Source organism: Leptosomus discolor, chromosome 4 (assembly GCF_034619465.1).
Source record: "Leptosomus discolor isolate bLepDis1 chromosome 4, bLepDis1.hap2, whole genome shotgun sequence".
Lineage (NCBI taxonomy): Eukaryota > Metazoa > Chordata > Aves > Leptosomiformes > Leptosomidae > Leptosomus > Leptosomus discolor.
This window is the reverse complement of record NC_141394.1, coordinates 53,340,789-53,361,747: the sequence shown is the minus strand read 5'-3', so window position 1 is coordinate 53,361,747 and position 20,959 is coordinate 53,340,789. Positions and strand designations below refer to the sequence as shown.

The following is a 20,959-nucleotide window of genomic DNA, read 5'->3' as shown; positions in this document are numbered from 1 at the left end:
CCTTGTGTTACTCATGCAAGCTCTGGACTAGGCCATTTTGAGGGCTTAACGTACAGGAGTATGTCTTCATCACACAAAGAAAGACTATCCTTTCCATAAGTGACTCGGTTACCACAAAAGTCATTGCTTATGAAGTCTTATGGCATAGACTAGTTAAAACAAAGATACTCCCTTCATAAGTTGAGAACAAGTATTCAGGTAGAGACTTGGAGACCCAAAATAAATAGTAAAATAATAATCTGAAGCGGACCTTACATCTTAAACACATGTTGTTTGAACATGCAGGGCCAGATTCTCTGCTAGCATGTTGGTGGAAGCAAACTTAGATCAACTTGAGGGCCTGGCCCTGCATATCTTCCTTATTCCCCTCTCTTACTTCAAAGCAGCATATTTGTCATAGTTTCAATGCAAACCTAGAGTCCTAGCTTCTTCAGATCTCATGCAAACCTAATATGGCCAATTCTAGCCTTCAAAACCAAACTGACAGCTATTCAGAACGAATAAAGCTCCAGCCTCAGGCTTTCATTTTTATAACTATTTCCATACTCTGGGTAATCTGTCATAGAGAATGAGATAAGGACTTCTGTCTACATTTCATATACTTACTCTGTGTTCTGGATATCTTCTCACAACCCCTCCCTGATACTCATTCTGTATAGGCAGAAGTGTAAGGAGAGCAGAATTTTGTCCTAATCCAAAATCTCTGGATTTTCAGTGGCTTTTTGTAGTCATTCAATATCAATGCTGCACTCTCCTCCTATAAAAGGGCTTGTATAAGAAGTGTTTTTGCCCTCCTCCTCCACATTCACTCCTTACCACCAAACCAAATGTATCATTGATAGTATTTTCTGACCTGTGCAAAGAGTGTTTGAAGCAATGACATATTCCCCTGACATTAATAAGAACTGTAGCTTTTTCTGTCAAGGTTAATTTCCTTTTTCTAAGGGGTAACTGTAGCTCAAGCATCCATGTGCAGCATACACATTCAGTGCATCCAGTAATTGAAAGTGGCTCAATATGGATTTCTTTTTCTGGTTGCTTATTTAAATAAGTAGTATAGTCTCAGAGAGATTTAGGTAAGGTCATAAAACTTTTCTCTCCCACAGTGAATGGGAATCTTTCCCCGTTGAAGATAATTTTAGAAAATACATTCACAATCTATGGAAATTAAGTGGTACTTGGTGTAGCACAGTTGTTCAGAGCCTGCAGAAGGACTGCTTCTGTGCCATAGTTCATCAGGGCATAAAAACTGGCTTGGTTTGGTCAATTTTCACAACCACTTTTGAAGCTGTAAACAGCTATAAAGCAGCAAAACCCATTTCAGCATCTCCTTCCTACACTTCAGGAAAACAAGATGCATGAAGAGAAGCGAGCACTGGAGCTAGGCATTATGAATTAGAACCCAAAGCTCTGCCATCTAAACAACAGAAGCCATGCTAAATATTATTTAGCCATGCTAAATAATAGAAGAGGAGGCTAGATTTTTGGATCAATTATGAAAAAATTAAAATCGATATTTATTTGTCTGTATAAAAACAAAGAAGTATTTCTCCACACAGAGATTCTGTCTGCCTTCCAGAGTAAAAGCACCTTTAAGCTCTGCCAGGTAAATAGCTCACTCCACATAAGTCTCAGCCTGCATAAGCTTTGATTCCTATTTCATATTAAGTTTGGAATCATGAAAGAATCCCAATCATATAATTAAAACTTGCAACCAAACCTGTTGCTAATGGATAATACTATTTCCTTCCCAAACATTGATTTGTCATCCGAATGAGCAGCTGTCATTTGTTCTTCTGATCATCTATCATGGCACTTTTTTCTCTGTTGTAAGAGACAGCAGGCTTACTTTATAGTATCAGAATGACAAACTAAAACACCCCTCCAGGTCACTCAGTCACTCTCTGTTCTGGCACTATGGGAACAGCAAATGAGTAATTCTGCAGTATGTAATAACACCAATGCATATCACTGCATTTAAAACGTCGTTGTTGAAGGTCATTCAGGAGGCAAACTTGAAGGCAGTTGGCCAAGCAGAGTGAGAGCTAGTCTTAGAAGAATCTCACATCAGCCAAAGCAACAGTTACTGGGAGATCATACTAAAACACAAGAAAGATCAGCGCTCACTTTTGAGATTAAACTTAAACAGACATAAGTCTTTATGTTGCTATTGAATTCTGAATACATCTGTGGGAAAATGTACTGTGGCCACACGAAGTGAAAAGCATTTTGCAAACGTACACAGCGGAAAAAAGGAACACGCAAAATCCTCAAACAAAAGCACTCAGGTAACAAGAAAGGGATGTCAGTTTTTAAAGAAATGCTGCAGACAACCAAAAAACCACCACCCCTAAGCAACACAAAGATCTCCACTTTCTGTCCTGACTGCAGACATCAACTCTTTCTGATAGTTAATCAAATTTATTGTGTCTTTCCGTGGGCAAAGGAAAAAGTCAGAAACTTGGAACTTAATGACAGACAGAGATTATATTGAGAATATAAATACATGGAGACCTTCCCCAGAAGAACTAAAAACATGTCTTCAAAAAATTAAGCACAAAGCATTCTAGATTCTGCCATTTTCAACTAGCAGATTCTACAGGCAACAGTATCTCAAACGTCTTGATCCTTGCACTCTAAGGATGGCTATGCGAGTGTCAGAAAGGCCAGGAAAAAAACCTGAATTCTGGCTGAAAACTTTCATTAGTCTAGCTTATGACAACCAGTGCAGTTAGAGATCCTCAAAGCACAAGGAACAATGTCTTGAGCAGTCCAGCTTCCCACAACCCCCCGAAGTCCTTTTTGTGGGCAGAGAAGCACAGATAAGGAAGAACTGCCCAGCTGATGCTGAGAGTTTGTCAGCTCAATTCATTCTTTATCTCAAGGAAAATAAGCTTCAAGCTTTCTCTTATCTAGAAAACAACTTCTAAGGCTTCTGAGGCCTGTCATAACAGGCAATTGAAAAAAACATGGCACCTATTAGGCAGGAACCTGGTTGGATGAAGAACCCTCATGCAACTCCTCCACTGGTTTCTTCAACAAACCCGCTATTGAGGCAAACTGGGGTTTTGCAGAGCAGCAGCAAGGTCTTCTATAGCAATGCTGTATGTTACACAGCACAGGCAAGCAAGAGGTCTTCACCTCTTCCCAGAATTTTCCACCCTCGGTACACCCCTCTCACCCCTTCCTTTTTTCCATTTCAAGGAGGTCCTGTGTTGAAAGGATCTGGGCAAATATACACATTTACTGGAAGATATAATAAATCTTATCAGCTTGTTCATCTTGTCCTCTGGCAACAGTCAATTATGTTCATTTGATTCAGGCTGGTTTGAAACTGAGCAGAAAGCTTCTCCTGGAAAGCCTGTCTTGACTGACAAACCCCAGAAGCTGATGCAGCTGGGGCTGTTATTCCCAACAAGAAGATGCCTTGAGAAATTTTGAACAATAAGGAAACTCTGAATAGGCCTCGACTCAGGACTGTACTCTGAGCCTGTGTGAGTAAAATAGAGTGTTGAGCAGGAAGACCGCCAGTCCAGGAACATGGTCGCAGCTGGGAGATGCGGTGTTTGGGGCATTCCTCACACCCAATCCACCACTTAGAGAAGCATCTCTTGGCTAGATTGCTGAAAAGGCAAAAGGTTATCAACAGAAAAACCCTGTAAAGCCCAATTCATCTCCCTGAAAAAAGACCTCAGTGGCACAGCACGAGTCCTAGAAGCATGGGGCTGGGCCACGACTTCTTCAGTCATTGGTGAAGGAAAATTTCAAGGGTATTTTTAATGTGAGGTCTGCTTTCCAGAAATCCTGCAGTTAAGACCTCCTTTTCTCCGTAAAAGTGCTGCTGACCTTGCTCAGAAAGGCAGATAGGAAAAGCTGTACACGGGTAGTGGCTTTTTTTTTTTTTTTTTTTGGTTGGTTGGGTTTTTTGTGACTTGGCAGGGGTTAAGTTTCATTTTAAAGCAATCCCCCAAGAGCGGAGCTCAGCAGGGCACTGCAGCAGAGGCAGGCGGCCGGGTCCCGGGAGAGCAGGAGCGCGCAGCGCCCGGCAGGGGGAAGCCTCCAGCAGCCGAAAAGCCGGAGGAGCGCCCGGGCAGCAGGGACGGGCAGGGAGCCCCGCGCAGACAGGCAGGGACGGGCAGGCAGGCAGGGACGGGCAGGGAGCCCCGCGCAGGCAGGGACGGGCAGGGACGGGCAGGGAGCCCCGCGCAGGCGGGCAGGGACGGGCAGGGAGCCCCGCGCAGGCGGGCAGGGACGGGCAGGGAGCCCCGGCAGCACCCCGCTGCTGCCGAACCGCCAACAACATACCGGGGCAGAGAGCGCAGCTACCCCCCCTCCCCGTCTGAAAGAGCCTTGCCATCCATTGTTTCGGTTTACCCTTCCTTCTGCTCCTCAAAGCTCTCAGTGGCTATGAAGCAATACAGCCATGTCATCTGGATTTTCTTACTGTAGTATTAACGTTTCCTCCTTAACATTCCAGAAACGAAAATTAATTTATGCCATAAATTCCTAGCTCATTCAAGAATAACACTGTCCCAAATTACCTTCTTATTACAAGCTTTTATAAACTTATGCATGCAAAAAAGTTGTGGGTTTTATTTATTATTAATATCTACATCTGGCATGAAGGAAATAAAAAAATAAAACTGAAAATACCACAGAGAGCCAAGAACCACCCCCCCCCCCCAAAGCTTAGTTTGTAATTAATTCAGTGTTAAGAAAAACATCATTCTGATATCCTTCAGATGCTTGTTCCCCAGTTTAAAAGTGGGAAAAACAATAATCAAGAAAATAGGATCAGCCATTCAGAAAAAGTCTATTACCCAGCTTAAAAGGAGACTTTAATCTCCTTTCCAGTTTTAATTCTTGCTGCCCTTTTCTTTGCCATACAAACACAATTCATTTTAAATTCACATCATACATAATTGTTCAAAGAATACTGCAGTGGTGTGTTTTACAGAGATCACTGGAACTGCTGTTCCATCAGCTCACAGGAAAACAGGCTGCAGGGCACAACTCAGAACAGTCTCCTCTCGCCAGCACAACAAAGCACTGTGGGTAGGAGTGGGAAGGACACAGTACTGAAGAAAGGACAAATGGAGATCCTGCCTTGGATTGCCCTGACACCTAACTCCCCACATAATCATTCACATCATTATTTGTACCCTTCTAAAGACCAGAACTCCTAGGATTTTCTGCCATGTGGTCTGAAAACTTGTATCCCTGTTTTACTGGTTTAAAAAACAAGTTCTTTGGGCAAGGACTAGGAGCAGAAAGAAACTAAGTGACCCGGTCCAAGCTCCCTCTGCAAGTCAACAGCAGAGCCAGGACTGGAGTACAAGTCCCCTCACCTCATGCCCCTCCTCTACGCTCAGGGTTGTCCGCGTCCCACCAGTATCAAGGGAGGACTGCATCATCACATCATGCTCAAGAGCAAAGGTGCGGCTGGAGCAGGGCTTTCTTTTCCATCCAAACTGTAATAGTTTTAGCGCTTGTAAACAAAAGTACTAATCAATCCAAAAATAGGAGTAACAACCTCAGAACTAAGGAGGATTGGGAGAAGTATGCATTTTTAACTGCCATTAACATAAGACGTGGAAATTTTATTACTACGTCTCCAAGAATGTTCTGATTTTTAACCAGCTCCCCCTGGGCACACCTTTCCTTCCCACCTCTCATGCAAAGACCTAAAGAAAGATTTTGCAAGTGCTGTGTTTCAAACATCTGGCCTGCATATCAATGCTTTCTGCATCACACCCATCAACATGATCACCTCATTCTGAACTTGCTATTTTTCCTCCCCTATGCAAACCCAGATGATTTACTGGCTCCATCTGCTTTGTCAAAAGCGCCCAGACACCTCAGCTGTATTGCTCATTGAATTGCTTTAGGCATAGCAGCCCAAACATGAAGTGTGTTATGTTACAGTTTTGCATGTTTATGGAAAAATGCTTGCTGTAAGAACCCAATGGTTCTTTGCATATTGCACTAAATACATAAGTATTTTAAATAAAAATCTTGTCTTTTTTTCTGGGATTTTAACACCACATTGAATTCCAAGAAGCTTGTAAACTCCAAAGATTGGAGAGAGGAAACAAGAGTGGACCAGGCAAGAAATCTCTATTCAGCAAGTTCTTGAAATGTGCATAAATGAATTAAGTATTCAGTTTATTCAGCAAAATACAAGAGCACATAAAAGTGTTCCTGGGTAATAAAAGAGCAGAGCAGATCAAAAAAGAACAAACATACATATTTCTTCAGTTGCCCACAGTTCAGTATCACATAACTCTTTACTTCTTGCTCTCATATGCCACAGACTTGTGGCCAGGATGCAGGCATCTGAACCCTGATTTGAGGCTTCAGGGAGCCATGAGACCTCCTTGAACCTTGGCTCCCAGCTTGCAAGAGGTGGAAAACAGCAAAAGATAAACCTCCATCAAGATAAACCCATTACTGACAGCAGGATGCTTCCACATGATAAAATACTAATCTTAAAAACACAAGATGGGTGCTTCAAGAAAAAAAGTGGCCAAAATGTTATCAAATGGACAGGATGGATGGCTCACAAACACAGAGAGCTTGATGTTCATCCAAGCAGACAACTCCTAGAAGCCACTGCATGTATGCTTAAAATCAAAAGCTGAAATTTTGAAGAATTCCTCCAAAAAAACCCAAACAAATCCTGTGTAGGTTTTCAAAATATAAAGATCAGCAAGAGAACTGCAATCTTTTTTTTTTTTTAATTACCTCTGCCATTAAGCATAATCTGTTTGAAACGACAAGGTGGCTATCACTTTTCTTAATCAGAAACCAACAGTTCTGATCAAGAGTGGATGTCTTCAGTTTTAGGTCCATAAACCGTTTAATTTTTATATGTATATGTATCCATATGTATATAAAAATGAATAAAATATTTTGACACAATTCTCCAAAAAGTGTAACTCGGCTAAAATTCACACTGGAGCAGCAACACATCAGTGACTACAGTAGGACAAACAATTACTCCGCGATATTTCTGAGGCTACTAAGACTAATAAAATTAAGTACTCTAGAATAGATTTATTTATTTTTTTTAAGAAATTGCCTTCCTCACAAAGAGAGCACCTTCAAAGTACAGTAACTTAAGCAGCATATGGCATTTACATTTTCATCTAAATCTTTAAAGAAGTCCATTATTTCCTTAGATTTAAGAAAAGAACCCTGCTTTATTTCACCACACCAGCCATAAATTATTCATTAATTCTGTTTGCTAACTCTGTAACTGAGCCCAGATGTTTCTGCTGGAGAGGCATTCCATAAGAAAAGTTAAATATAGCAAGATGTGTGGAAGGAGCAGACCTCTCTCTCTCTCCCCGCCACAGCATGCTCAAATATTACTTGAGAAAAAATAATGAAAACATTTGAAAAATATTCAGAATATGCAAGTCTGTGAAACACACAGTCTGATCACAAAATTTCACGTGAAACAGCCCCCACGCATTCCATTTGGGTATAACTGCAGTTACTGGTCCTGTCTCTGGGAAAGGTGCTGGCACTTTCACTCACCAGAGTAAACAGAAAATTTACAAACAGAACACTCCTTGCCATGCATCATTCACAAATATCTATCAAGACTTAAGTTTTCAATTACAAGAAACACTTGGGAGCCAGCTACCATGTTGACTAAGAACTGAGAGCGTTCTATGGAATTTCTTCCAGAATTGACATGGAAACTTACTAGTGGGAATTTTAAATCCATTTTGGTGCTTCAGAAGAACTTCAGCCATTTTACACTAGCAAAGATGATTAATACTGATGTTGATAACCCAACACTAAGAACACAGTCCTGTTGAACAGAATGGAAACTACCACCTTCAGTCACCCCTTCAGACACTGCTTTGGTTTCTCGTACTCTTCAGCAACTGTCTTAAGTTGCTTTGGAAATGCCTATTTTAAATTAGAAACTATTCCTAATCATTATGTAGTCAGAGAAAAAGTGAAAGACGGAGGGTTGAACATCACAGAGCCACATTCTTTGGAGTTTGGAGACTATGCTGAGGCATGCAACACTTCTTGCAATTGTGAACAATGACCACAGGAGTGATTTTGAGGGGTCATCTAGACCCTTTGCTCTGCTCCAAGGCAAGATCAAGCCTATTTAAACCAGTATTTGCCTAATCTGTTCTTAAAAATTTCCACTGTAACAGATTCTGTGAGATGACTTTGCAGAGGGAGGGTATTTTGGGAAAGCTGTTATAGACTGGTGTGGTAATGACGCCACTGCCTCAGTACCAGGTACCAGCTACTGTCACCCAGTTTTGCCACGCTTACACCTTGTAGCCAAATCCTGTTGTTCTTTAACCACTTGTGTCCATAGGAGACTTTGCAAAATATGTTAAGTCTAACTGCACTGTTAACAGAGTGCACCTTCCCACTGGCTAGCAAATAGGCAAACCTCGGTATATACACTATTAGCCACCTTAGTACACAATAAAACTCTGACGGCTGTTCCTAAGCACACTAATGTTGACTGAAGTCATAATTTTAGCATGGGAAGGAATACTAGCACTAGCTTTAGTCTCCTCACTGTCCATAATGTCAGCAATAACGGAGTGGTAGCACAAGTCACAATCCCAGGACAATAAATATATTTTTTTTCCTTCATTGTCCACGCTGCCAGAAATTTTCTTTATTTCTGGTAGCTACTCAAAGTTAGCACAAACAACAGCTACCACAGCATGTCCACCACAGGCAATGACCTCTTCATTTTGCTGTGTAGACAGATCTTAAGGACATCTCACTTCTGCTTTAGAGACCAGCTGGAAAGCAGCCAATGAGAAGAAAACCAGAACAAATTTTATTTAAGTTAGTCATCCCAGCAGCAACTTACAATTGAATCCACCTATATGAGGAAATGTTTCCTCTCCAACTCCTAAAGAAGAAGAGTTATGCAATGTGAAACCTAGAAACTGGACCCGGTTACAACTCGTTTAGGAGATGGAAGATGACAAAGGATCTGCAGGCGTTCAGAAAATAATGACCATATTTTGGAACAGTGGCAAGTCTTCTGTGAAATCTTTAGGAGGGAGAGAAGAGGGACTACAGCACAGGTGTAAAGCACCAAAAGGAGTCAAAATAGAACAACAGAAACTACATTAGATAGCCCATCTTGAAAAACCCTTTTTCATATATGGGGGGAACATTATAGCAAAAGAGAAAGAACTTTTAATCTCCTTTGCACTGCATGAATTTCTAGAGCACTACTGAGCAAAATGTTTTTTGTGGAATGAAACCAGCACCTGGTGTATTCTGTATTTTATGCATGGTAACAGAGGCTGCAGGAAAGTTTCAGTTTGAACAACTAAATTTAGAAAGTGAAACATCAAATCTGATGCACTTTACAAGCAAAGTCTTAGCTACAAATTATACATAGCTAAGTACAATTGTTCAAAGTTACTGCTTTTATGTTGCCCTTATTTAAGCAAAAAACAGGCCCTCATGAAGCTGTCTATATACCTAAATTTGTGCCTAATTATCTTTCTCTGCAAGTACTGTGTTTGAAAGCAGGGATAAAACCTTAAGTTAACAGGTACTGTAACAAGAAGTCAGCATGCAGCTCACTTTATAAAGAGGCTTATGGGAAAAGGCAGCCACATTTAACACCTACCTGTTGGTATGACCTGTAACTTCATCAGAAAAAGAAATGTCACAAAAAAGAATTCTTGGTGTTTAATCTGTACTGTTTTCTATTACAGTAATCTACAGCAATTTAAACAACCCAAATCTAAAAGGGTCCTGAGACTTCCCCACTTTTGGGAGTCTTATCAGGCCCGTTTGCTCAATGTACACATATAGATAACTATATCGCAGCAGAATTAGGACCAGATGTGGTTTTGCTGTAAGCCCGATTTTTTTAAAAAAAAGAAGAGACTTGTTCTCAGTTCATTTTGTCAAGAGATAAACATATTCATCTTCTGGAAAAAAAAAAAAAAAAAAAGAAGAAAAGACTGTTTACTTTGGTTGTGCTAAGCAGCCAGGTGCTATAATACTGCAAGTTTCATCTGTAGTCTGCAGCGCCGTAAGTTCCACCATGTTAACCATCACATCAGTCTTGTGGCCAGGAAGCTTTGGAAGCACGGAAAGTATCTTTTCTGCAAGATTGTCGCCATGATGGCCAACTGCTCCTAGGGGTAAAAAAAAAAAAAAAAAAAAAAAGACCCAAAAACTGTCAGGCACGTAACTAGTAAAAAAGAAAACCCAACCAACAACAAAACCAAAACAACAAAAAACACCAACCCCCCCCCAAAAAAAAACAAGAAAAAACCCCACCAAAAAAAAAAAACAAAAACAAAACACAAGGAATTGAGAACAAAATAATAACCACATGTTTTGGGGAGAAGAACACTAGTAGTCATAACATCAAGATCACATTTAGCTTTTCAAAGATATTTTGCTATGAAAATAAAATTAATTTCTGGAATGTCTGAATTTAAAAGCATTGACAACGTTTCAGAAAAAATAATTTAAAAAGCACAAATTATTAGTTTTACAGTTGTTAGATATTCACTGATTTTGCACTTAAACATGCAAAATACTATTCTTTGCATAAGAAAGTTGTTAAACACAATTTTCAGTGGCTATTTTAAAAAGCCAGCAAACATTTTTATACACACACTCACATGCAAACTACACTTTTCTACCTAAACTAATAGGACTGTGCTTAAAATGGCCATATGCAAATTGCATACATAGCTACCCAGATAGGCTAGGACAACATTAAAATAAACAATTACCAACAACATGCAACCATCAAGGTCATCGCTTCTGCATGGACTGAGGGCAGCTCAGGTGAAACCCGAGTTATTGAGAAATAACTAAACCAACCAGTTACATAGTATAAAATGTCAGTTTGACCACGTTCCAAGAGTAACTCTGAATTCCAGTTGGCATTTCTTCAGTTCTCCTGACTTCAAACACACATGCTTTTCTTTCCATTCACAAACTCTCAACACAGGCACTACAACCAACTTACAAAATATTAAGACAGTGAGCCAAGCCAAAGCAGAAAAACAACACACACTACAGACAAAAAAGTCAAAGAGAGGGATCAGAAACCTTACTGCGTTTAAGTCAGGAACAAGTTGAAGGTATCTGTACGCTGCCACTTTAGCTATGATTCAACTATCACCATAGGGCTGGACACCAGTGCTGAGTTTACTATTGTTCTCCTGACTTTTCTCACAGAAGAACAGGGCCTTCTGAAGCCACCATTGAGAGGCAGAAAAAAGATCTTTCAGGCTATGGTCCCATGCCATCAAATCTGTCTATGTGGCAGTCTATTTGCTCTCACTTTTCATCATTTCCAAAGACAGAGGAGGTCTGTTTCAACAGCTGAAGTAGCGTCATGTGCACCATAAATCCAAGCAAGGCCCGTACATCAAGGACATTAGCGGGGTCATATTATTAACTACTCTTGGATAAGCAGAAGATTGTCTCCAGCAAGTCTACAGCAGCCAGCTATCCATGCTGTGAAACCATCTCATGGTTTATCAACTATTCTGAATTGTAGAAGAAGTTGAAAAGAAAAGCAAGGATGAAAAGGGAGCAGAAAAGTAAAATCCAACTCCATGCTGGCAATGTCTCTATCCACAGAAGGCAATCAAGGCACATGTGCCCAGCACATGGTGGTACGTGTGGACACCTGGCTGCTCAGCTGGATTGAGATTACCAATTTGTTTCACCAGAGATTGTAATACTCACAGAATGACAGTAACTTTCGTTTCTACCATCAGCAGACAGATTTAGACCACTGAAGTACAGATGAAATGAGCTGTGTTGTTTTTGCGACTCCCTAAGCCATCTGCTCTCCAAAATCCCTACATTCTTCTTGCTAGGTCAGTTGCTTGTCAGCCACACTGCAGTTATCAACACTCACAAAGTTACAGACATGGAAAACAGATGGTAATCTTCTGAACCTCCACCCCCACGTACTGGAAGCAATGTCTATCTCTCCACACTTGCTGCACGCGAGCAACAGTTAGCTAGACAACATATTAACTAAACTGGAAACACCTAGAATGCAAATAAACCCACATTAATTATTAACATCCCTCCTTTCTCCTTGACATAGGGAGAAGTCTCAATATACTCGAGTTGCTTCCATGATCAGTCAGTGCCATCTCAGTATCCTTCCCACAACCTGGATGCTCCCACTGACCCACAGGTGCTAACAGCTTTTGCTGTGTCTCACCAAATCAATCAGAAAACATCTCCTGGAGGTTTTAAAAATCACTGTCACCCCTGACCAACTACACAAATTAGCAAGGCTGGAAAGGCAGTTAAACCTCACAAGACTAGGACAGGAAGTCACAGGGAGTCGCTTTTCAATCGCACTGACTTCAGCAGGGTGTATGGGACTGGTTTCCATCCTCTCTCCTCATCACCGTTGAGCACAGTCAACAGGCCACTCAGCAGCTTCTCATGACCAACAGTGTTCAAGACAGCTGGCAGTTTTTAATGCTGCCAACGTGCACACAGATGAGGCATTAAAGTGACAAGAAGAAGTTGTCTGGCCAATGTAAAATAGGAGTCTTCATGCTAGGCTCATATCCAGTCTTGAGGATACAGGAAATCTTAAGTATCACACTGTTTTCATTTTACTTTTTCTTCTCATTAAGTTACAAACTGAAATACGTGACAATTGATACAGGTTGTAGCTGGCATGATCAGCTAAGCTGACCAACCGATTGTTTAACCGCAGCCAGGAACTCATTAACTGCACCCTCCCTCCCCCCAAAAAGCATCAATGACATGGATACAAGAAAATATTTTCCTAAGCCCATTACCATCCCTATATCACACCATTTCTACTCCAATCCTAACGTTCTCCTACTGGTTCTACTGTCTGGTTCAAAAACAAAACAAGCAAAAAACCCAGCTGATTTAAGGGGCAATTGCACATCACAGAAGCAACATGAGAGCTTGGGCAATGGGAATACTTTAAAGTCAGTTACTAAACATGAGGAGCTTGAAGTAGAAAGCAGTTCTACAATGACATTGCTCACTACCCAACAACTAATGCAGCTAGTTTCTACTGGGGGCTTCTCCTTCAATCAAAGTTCAAATATAAGTCTGTGTGCACCAAAACAGCATGCAAAGTATATCTTGCCCCCACTATCAAGCTGTCTTAATGCTCTTTCTGACATTTTAACTGCTTTGTACATTAGTTCAGGACTGATGATCTTGGTAAGATACATGGACAAACCCATCCCATCATGAAACATTCATGATGTTTCAACACCGCACACTCACCCAATGCTTTTCTGAATAAGATCACCACTAGGAAGACTTTACACTAAAGGACTGCAGTGGGACAATTCCTATGATGCAGCTTTCTTAGGCAATGCATCACCTCAGTGAGAGCAGGATCTAAAATATCAGAAAGCAGAAATATTTACACCTATTCCCTTGAAAGAAGCTGGATACTTGGAGTTCTGGTTCCAAAGCTTCACAGTTCTGCCATATTCTTTCATCCAGTGTTAGCTTAAGCTGACCTTGTCAAACAGTGCTGTAATATACAGCCTGTATGTTCCCAGGAATCATTGTGCAGCATTCAAGGCAAACTAGAGCATTCTTCTACCTTGCCAAAAGACAGATTCACATTCTCCTTTGTACAAAGGAACATCAAAGTAGTCAGTTATCTGTCCCACTATGCTGGCTACCGAATCTTAAAAACACAAAACAAAACCAAAAAACACAACAAAAACCCCACCCCTCCAAAAAAAAAAACCAACTTACAGCCCACCAGTAGGAGCACAGAAGCCCACAGCCAAGCACAACAGCATCAGGGTGCTGCCATAGAAATATGAGAGATTCTCCATCTCTCACAGCCAGCTATTGCAACATATGTAAAGAGTAGTAAATTTCGAAATAAGAAATACTTAAGCATCTGCTCAAGGCTCATGTAATTTCCAAGTCCCATGGACTGACCTAACCACCTGCAGTTTTCTTTAAACAGGCAAAACTCATTCCATTTATTTGCTTATCTCTGTAAAGCCTCTATAACAAATTTAATGTCTGAAGGATTTAAAGACCTAGTATAAAAATTTGTGTGCCTATTCCACAACAGCAGAATCTTTACAAACCACGCCATAGCAGAGGCTGCAGCCTGACCTGCAGTATTGAGTTGACACCACTTGAATATCTGCAGCTGCCATCACTCCTCACAGCTGCAGTCTACAACCTCAAGTAACCATAACAACTTAAGCAACAGTTGCCTCCTGTGTCAAAGTCCCAGCCTGGTTTGTAAAAAGGGTACTACTGTACTCTACGGGCCTCAGTATTTATGTTTTCAAGACCTCAGCTTATATGGCAAGGAAGAGATGGTTTTGTTTCCTTTAAAAAGACATCAGTGTCAATCTACCGATGCATCAACTTGGAAGATCCTGCAATCAAAAAGAGCATGAGTAAAGCATTCCAAATTAGAAACATGACATATAGAATGAAAGAAATAGACAATTACAAAGAGTTTAAAACAAAAATAATCAAAAAGAGATATTAGTCAGAAGCAGACTTTACCAGGAAGGCATTGGCCTACATTCGTCTCCTCCTCTATGAATGGGATTATGCAGTAGAACAATTAAAGCACACCACAGCTCTCGCATCGCTGTGGCTGCTCCCAGGAACTGAAAGAGAATGGTATCTACACTTCATTGATGAGCGCTTGAACTGTGCTTTTCATATCTGACAACAGCTGAAAACATTACAACCAGAGCAAGGGTGCGATGCAAAAATGATGCCTGGCTGACAGTGAGAGAGACGATACAGAAAGTTAAACCTGAGTTTGCAGCTTTGGCTGTAGGGAAACATTCCTGTGATTTGGACTGATACCCGCAAAAGTCCTATAGGAAGAAAAAACTGCTGCTGCTGACAGCACTGAAATATCCAACAACACTCATACAAATGTTATTACTCAAAACTATACATTAACCGCACAGGCACTTCCCCGCTATTCATTCTTCTCTGTCTTCTGCTCACTGTACTGCATTTCAAAATCACCTGCACATACCAGTGGGTGAGACCTCACTATCCCCTGTGCTTACAACAGCCCACATCCCAAATGCTGCAAAGCACCAAGAGACTGGAAAGAGAAACACATCTAGCTGTTCTGAACACCAGTCTCTGAAAGATATCAATGAGATGACGAATTAAAAAGGAAAATGGGAAGCTAGAAAAACTGCTTCATAAAAGGTGTGACTGCTGGCAGGGTGGTGACTAAGAAACACATGGAAGGAGGATATCACAATGCAAATATTTAGGGGTGCAAATATTTAGAGGCACAAAATAAAGAGGAATTAAGATCCCAGAGTTAGCTCTGACCCTAACCAGTGTCACTTATCAGAGCACCACTCCAGCTAGGAGGATTTATTCTGCTTTTCAAAGCAAAGGTAGTGAACTTTAAAACAGTAAGAAGGAATATGGATTAGGGACAGCACTAGTAACAAAGTTTTATGCAATCAGAATTCAAGAAGTGAGCACAAAGTACTAAGCCTGCAATCTCCCCAGGGTGTGAAAACACATATCACACCTTCAGGGGCACTGCCTTATCCATAGAATCCTACACTGCAAGGACAGACAGTATCCATGCCATCCCCAGTTGAAGTCATGCCACTGCAGTGAGGACAGCAAAGGCCACAAAAAGAATATCCCTGCTACAGCTCAGCTGAATGTTACGCCATACAGGACAAAAAGGAGAATTATTTATCTTAATCCAGTATTTTCCTCTCTATTCATTAAATACAGCATGCATAAGTAAAGCTGAACACAAAAAAATAAGATTATAAAAAGTATTCAATAGATCTTAATCCAAATTTTAGACTAATAGGTCAGAAAAGAATCCTTGCTTCATGGAACCTAGAAAGCTAACCTAGTCAGTCAGATGCTTTCTGATTTTTTTTTTTTTTGATAGAAAAATGTGCCATTTTGTATGTGATTACTTTTTTAAATAATTGTCACAACAAAGATAACACAGTCTGTTGACACTGGCACCAGAGGTGCTTTACCAAAATGTACTTAATACTTCTTTAGTATATTATTTAAAGTGGAAAGTTTTAATATTTAAGTACCAGTATTTTCACTTAGTTCAGTTGTTTGCAATTGCAACAGCAGAAAAGGCACTTTTGAGACATGTTGATTTTTACTATTAGAAATCAATTGGTATTATTAAAAACTATTTGTTATTCTAGCCCAACATCTTATTTGCTCTAGATAAGCCTGGAACATGAGCCAAAAATAAGACATCTGTTAGTGCAACTCCTTTAGACACCATCTAGAGCTACATAAAGCTGTATTCCATTCAGGTGTTTGAGTTTGAAAATATTTGCCCCCTGATAGCCTATTCAGAGTGATTCAAAGTCACGTTGTTTGACATAGTAGCCTGACTTAATCAGAGAGCGCCCAGCATCTACCCCTAATGAACTTCCAGGTTTTTGTGGAAGTGCTTGGAATATGAAAGCACTCTCACAATTCATGGACACATAACCATTTCTCATATCTGCAGCCCAGATGTTGGGCAAGATTCAGGTATCAATAAGACATTTACAAATCAAATCCAAAATCTTTTATCTTTACAGAGGGGAGATTTATAAAGCTGTTTGAAGTGAGCTGCAAATGAGAAAGTCTACCTCAAAGACTTCCACCTGCAGTGAGCTATTATCTGAAAAAAAAAAAAAAAAAAAATCATTTTTATACTGCTGACTACAAATACATATCATAGCTTAAAAAAAAATAATCCAGTAGCCCAGTTGCCAATACCAAGCTGGAAACTTGCAGACAGGAAGCCTTAGTTTTACAAAGTGTAAGGCTGAAATTCAACAGACTTGTTCACTTGAAGGCCAAGCAGTGGAGTCAGAGGTAGGGGTCCAGGGGAGAGAGTATATAAAAGGCTGAGTACACATAAGAAAATTAAGGTTTCGGGTTCTGCCATTTCCTACTTCCTGACAACTATTTCACAACTTAAATGCTGTTCTTTTCATGTACTTTTTATCATACAATTTCTAGCAAACCAATGAAACAAATCTCATTGTGTGGCACTAAAATCAGGTCCATATAGTGCTTTACCTCTGAAACGCACTAGATTTTTCTTCCTTCAGTTTGCACCGTACTTAATGGCAAGAGTATGGTATCATGTCCAAAGCACAGGAAGGCTTCAATGAATCTGGAGACATTTGTTGGGAACAAAAGAATGGCTGCATGAAGGGATTTTGCTTTCAGTTACAGATACTGAGGAGAATATATACCTAAAAAAAATTAATACTTTAATTTCTTATCCTTAGTTCAAGAGCTTTGATGCATCCCCTCCAAAGCTTCCCCACCACAGCCCTGATGTTTTCTCCAAAAAACCTTCTCCTACTGAAATACAAGATTCCAGACTTCACTTCCCAGATTTAAGTTGGTAACAATTATCTCTCTTCACAATTCCTCACCAGTCTCCTTATCAGGCAGCTCCCTGTCACCCACATTTTCTGGTTCCTTTTCTTATTTAATTTTTCCCCACTACCTGAGTGCACGAATCCTTGCCCAGTTTCACCGGTCCCCACCCCAAACGGGCACTCTTCTCACAGTTTCATTTCAAGGCTCTTCATCCAAGTCCACCTTCCTGAAGTCTTTCCAGTGATCTTCCCAAACCACAGCACAGCACTAACCCTCCAGATCCACAGCTGCTCTTTAGCACGCTGTTCACAGCTGCAAACCCTACAGCACTGCAAGGATACACAAGCCAAAACTGAGGGTAAAACAAAGACAATTCAGGAACAGATGAGCTGCAGGTGCCAAGCACTTGCTGTGGGTCACATGGCAAAATTACAACCTGAATTATTGACTATATGCAATGCAAACAGAACCAGGCCTGCACACTGTATATGTGAGCAGGTCTATCAATCATGCTGGGTAAGTAAATGCAGCCACACCTATATCAATTATTCTCTGAGTTTACTGTTTCCTCTGAAAGACAGTTACTCCAAAAGTGAGAGCCTGATACAAACTTTTTCTGGGTCACTGGCCCAGCACCTTGCTGGTGACTCATTCACTTACCCTTTCCCTTTCTGCCCTTCTGAGATCACATACTACCGGCTTAAGAGACTTTACCTCACTTACCAAGTTCGCAGGTTGATTACAATACTAGACATTCTCCTTCTGACAGTTTCCCAGTGGACAGTTTCTCACACCAATCCCTACACTTCTCAACTTTTGCATTAATTCTGCATTAATTGGCAATATTAATTTACCATATGGTTCATTCTTACACTCCTTTGCTTCCCCGAAGGTGTTGTATAACCAATTCTGTACTGTTTTCACTCAAACACGTTTTCCGTGTTAACAACACCAGTCATGTGCAATTGCTTCATTAAAAGACTAACTATAATGTATAGCATATAAAAGCCATATATACATATATAAATACACAGAGACACTTTCAGGCATACAGATATAGCTAAGTGCATATAGAGATGTATATCTGTTTAGCCAGGTATAACGCTAAGGGTGACAAGTAGATACACTGGGAAATGCTTCACAGTAAACCACCAGGCACAGTCCATGCAGACCACTTCCTTCACACCTTGGGATGCCACACAGGCACAGCTAAGGTCTCTAGTTTGCAGCAAAGTGGAAGAGCCAGAAACAAACCTTTGTGTTTCCAGCAGTACCTTCTGTTTCACTCTTCATTTCTATGATCCACTGGAGAGCAAGGGGGTGTGTGCAACCACCATGGCCATAGCGGACATGCTCCCAGGCCACGAGGACTCCTGCAACTACCTGAAACCCTCCCGACGGGGTGGACGTGGGCCTGCAGGGATGACAGCCCCCGCCAGCAGTGGGTTTCTTACCAGCAAGGTCCAACGTCCTGTCCACGAAGACGACAGAGGCCTTGTTGGTGGCTGTCCTCCTCCTGTTCCTGGCCGGGGCATAGCTTGCCAGCTCAGCAGCGACCACCCTGCTGAGGGCCCCCACGGCGAAGCTCTCCTCCCGCAGGCCCAGCGCGGTGAACAGAGCGTCAAGGTCGCCCACCAGGGCCCGTACCGCTGCCCGCAGCTCGCCGGGCAGGGCGCCCAGCCCGACGTCCGCGGGGCCGGGCCCGGGCAGAGGCGGGAGGAGCGCCGCCAGGGCGGGCAGCAGGCAGAGCTCTGCCGAGACGGGCGCCAGAAGCGGCGGGCCCCGCAGCACCACCTCGGCGTAGCCGCCCTCGCCCATCCACCGCCTCAGCGTCTCCTCCAGCTCGGCCGGCCCGCCGCCCTCCGCCTCGCCGCCGGACACCAGCACGCAGTGCCGCACGGCGCCCTGGCCCAGCACGCGGCGCACGGCGGCGGCTGTGCCGCCCCGCAGCGCCCCGCTCACCACGAAGACGACGCGGGCCGGCCCCGCCGCCTCCCCCGCCTCAGCGGGCAGCGCCCTGACGGCCAGCGCCCCCGCCGCCAGCAGCTCGCCCGCCCCGCCGCCGCCCCAGTGCAGCGCCTCGGCTGCCGCCGCGTCCAAGAAGACGACAGCCCGGTGCGCCCTGGCGAGCACGGGCTCCCAGGCCTGCCGGCACACCCGCCGCAGCTCCGGCACCGGCACCGCCATGGCGGCGGCAGCGGGCAGCGCTGACAGCCACAACACACCGCACGTGCCCGGCGCGCCGCAGGCGCCGCGGGATGACGCGGCGGGCGCGGGTTGGCTGTCCGCCGGCGGGGTGGGGCGGGCACTCCGGGCGGCAGCGTCCCTGCCCGGTGACGGGGCTGGAAGTGGTGGCTCGAGGGAGGCCGCGCAGGCCCGGGTGTCTCTGGCGGGGTTAACGGCGCCGGTGAGGCCTTTCCTCCGGCCGCGGGGGCTGCGCTGCGCTGCCGTGTCCCGCCGAGGGGCCGCCCGTCCCCGGAGGAGCCGCCGTAGCCTGGGCGTCTGCTGAAGCGCTGCCCGTGCAGCACTCCTGGTAGCCGGTCCGGGGCTTGGTGTCCCCAAGGGTGACCCTCGGCCGGTTCTCCGGCCCGGGTCTGTTCCACCACCAGAGCAGCAGCAGGGCTACACCTCTGCGAGAGGAGAGGGCAGGGGGCTCTTCTTTTTTTGCTGGCAGTGCCAAATTCTGACAAGCATTAAGGTGTTTCTCTCACCTACAGTCTGTATCAGAAACTCTGTTACAGCCTATACCTGTTAAGCTCAAACCAGGACAGTAGGCCTGGCCAGGGACACCTGAGCACTGACGGTTCAGTTTTGCCTGGCATTTTCCCAAAAAGGTTGGGAGCTTCTGTGGTCTCGCTCCTGGTAAATGTTAAAACAATTCAGTGTCGCTATTTATGTCACTACGTCTTTTGTGCTGCTTCGGTATCTTTGTTCTACCAAGAGAACTGTTTGGCTGCTACTTTTTTAAATGTACAGCAGTGGAAAGGTGAAACTTCCATCACTGTTCCCTGTCCTGTAATTCTGTATTCCTTGTGTTAGTATTAATAAACCCAGTGGCTGATGAGCTAGGAACAAGAAATAGTCTCTTTTAACAAACGCAGCTTTTATGATATACAGTTGGAGACACGACAAAGTAATGACATTTCTCCTTTAAAAAGCTCTTGATCTCAAAATCAGTTTCAAAGCTAAACAGAAAAAATGCCATAATACGCATCTACAGTTTCTTCTCCCCAGAGAATGGGTGGCTCGCTTGCAAATTTGTGTTTTACATAGTATTTCGCTTGGGCAACCTCCTTAGTACAGAGTGAGGAGGATACTTCTTCTGACATGATGGGATTATCAGCAACAACAAAAAGATACATGATCTAATTGGCTCATCCACTATCTTAACTGGTCACCTTAGGCTGGTTCTTGCAGGTTCAGCTGGTTTGAGAACATTGAAAAACACGAGTAATGTGGAATCACCAGATTTCCAGTAATGAAGTAAAATCCTCTCCTTCCAGTCTGCTCCATGCAAATCACTACCCTGATGCATTCTTCCCTTTTCCAAACC

General features: G+C 42.9%; 1 protein-coding gene across 1 annotated transcript in view; it reads right to left on the bottom strand.

The window, feature by feature from the left end:
• The window catches only part of SCFD2 (sec1 family domain containing 2), a 203,100-nt gene extending 183,507 nt beyond the window's left edge, over positions 1 to 19,593 (bottom strand). The window contains exons 1-2 of the mRNA XM_086464441.1: positions 18,861 to 19,593; positions 9,992 to 10,160 (exon numbers count right to left, since the gene is read on the bottom strand). Of these exons, the coding sequence (XP_086320567.1) occupies positions 9,992 to 10,160; positions 18,861 to 19,593 (902 nt within the window). The remainder of the gene's footprint in view (positions 1 to 9,991; positions 10,161 to 18,860) is intronic.
• Positions 19,594 to 20,959: the final 1,366 nt, after the last annotated feature.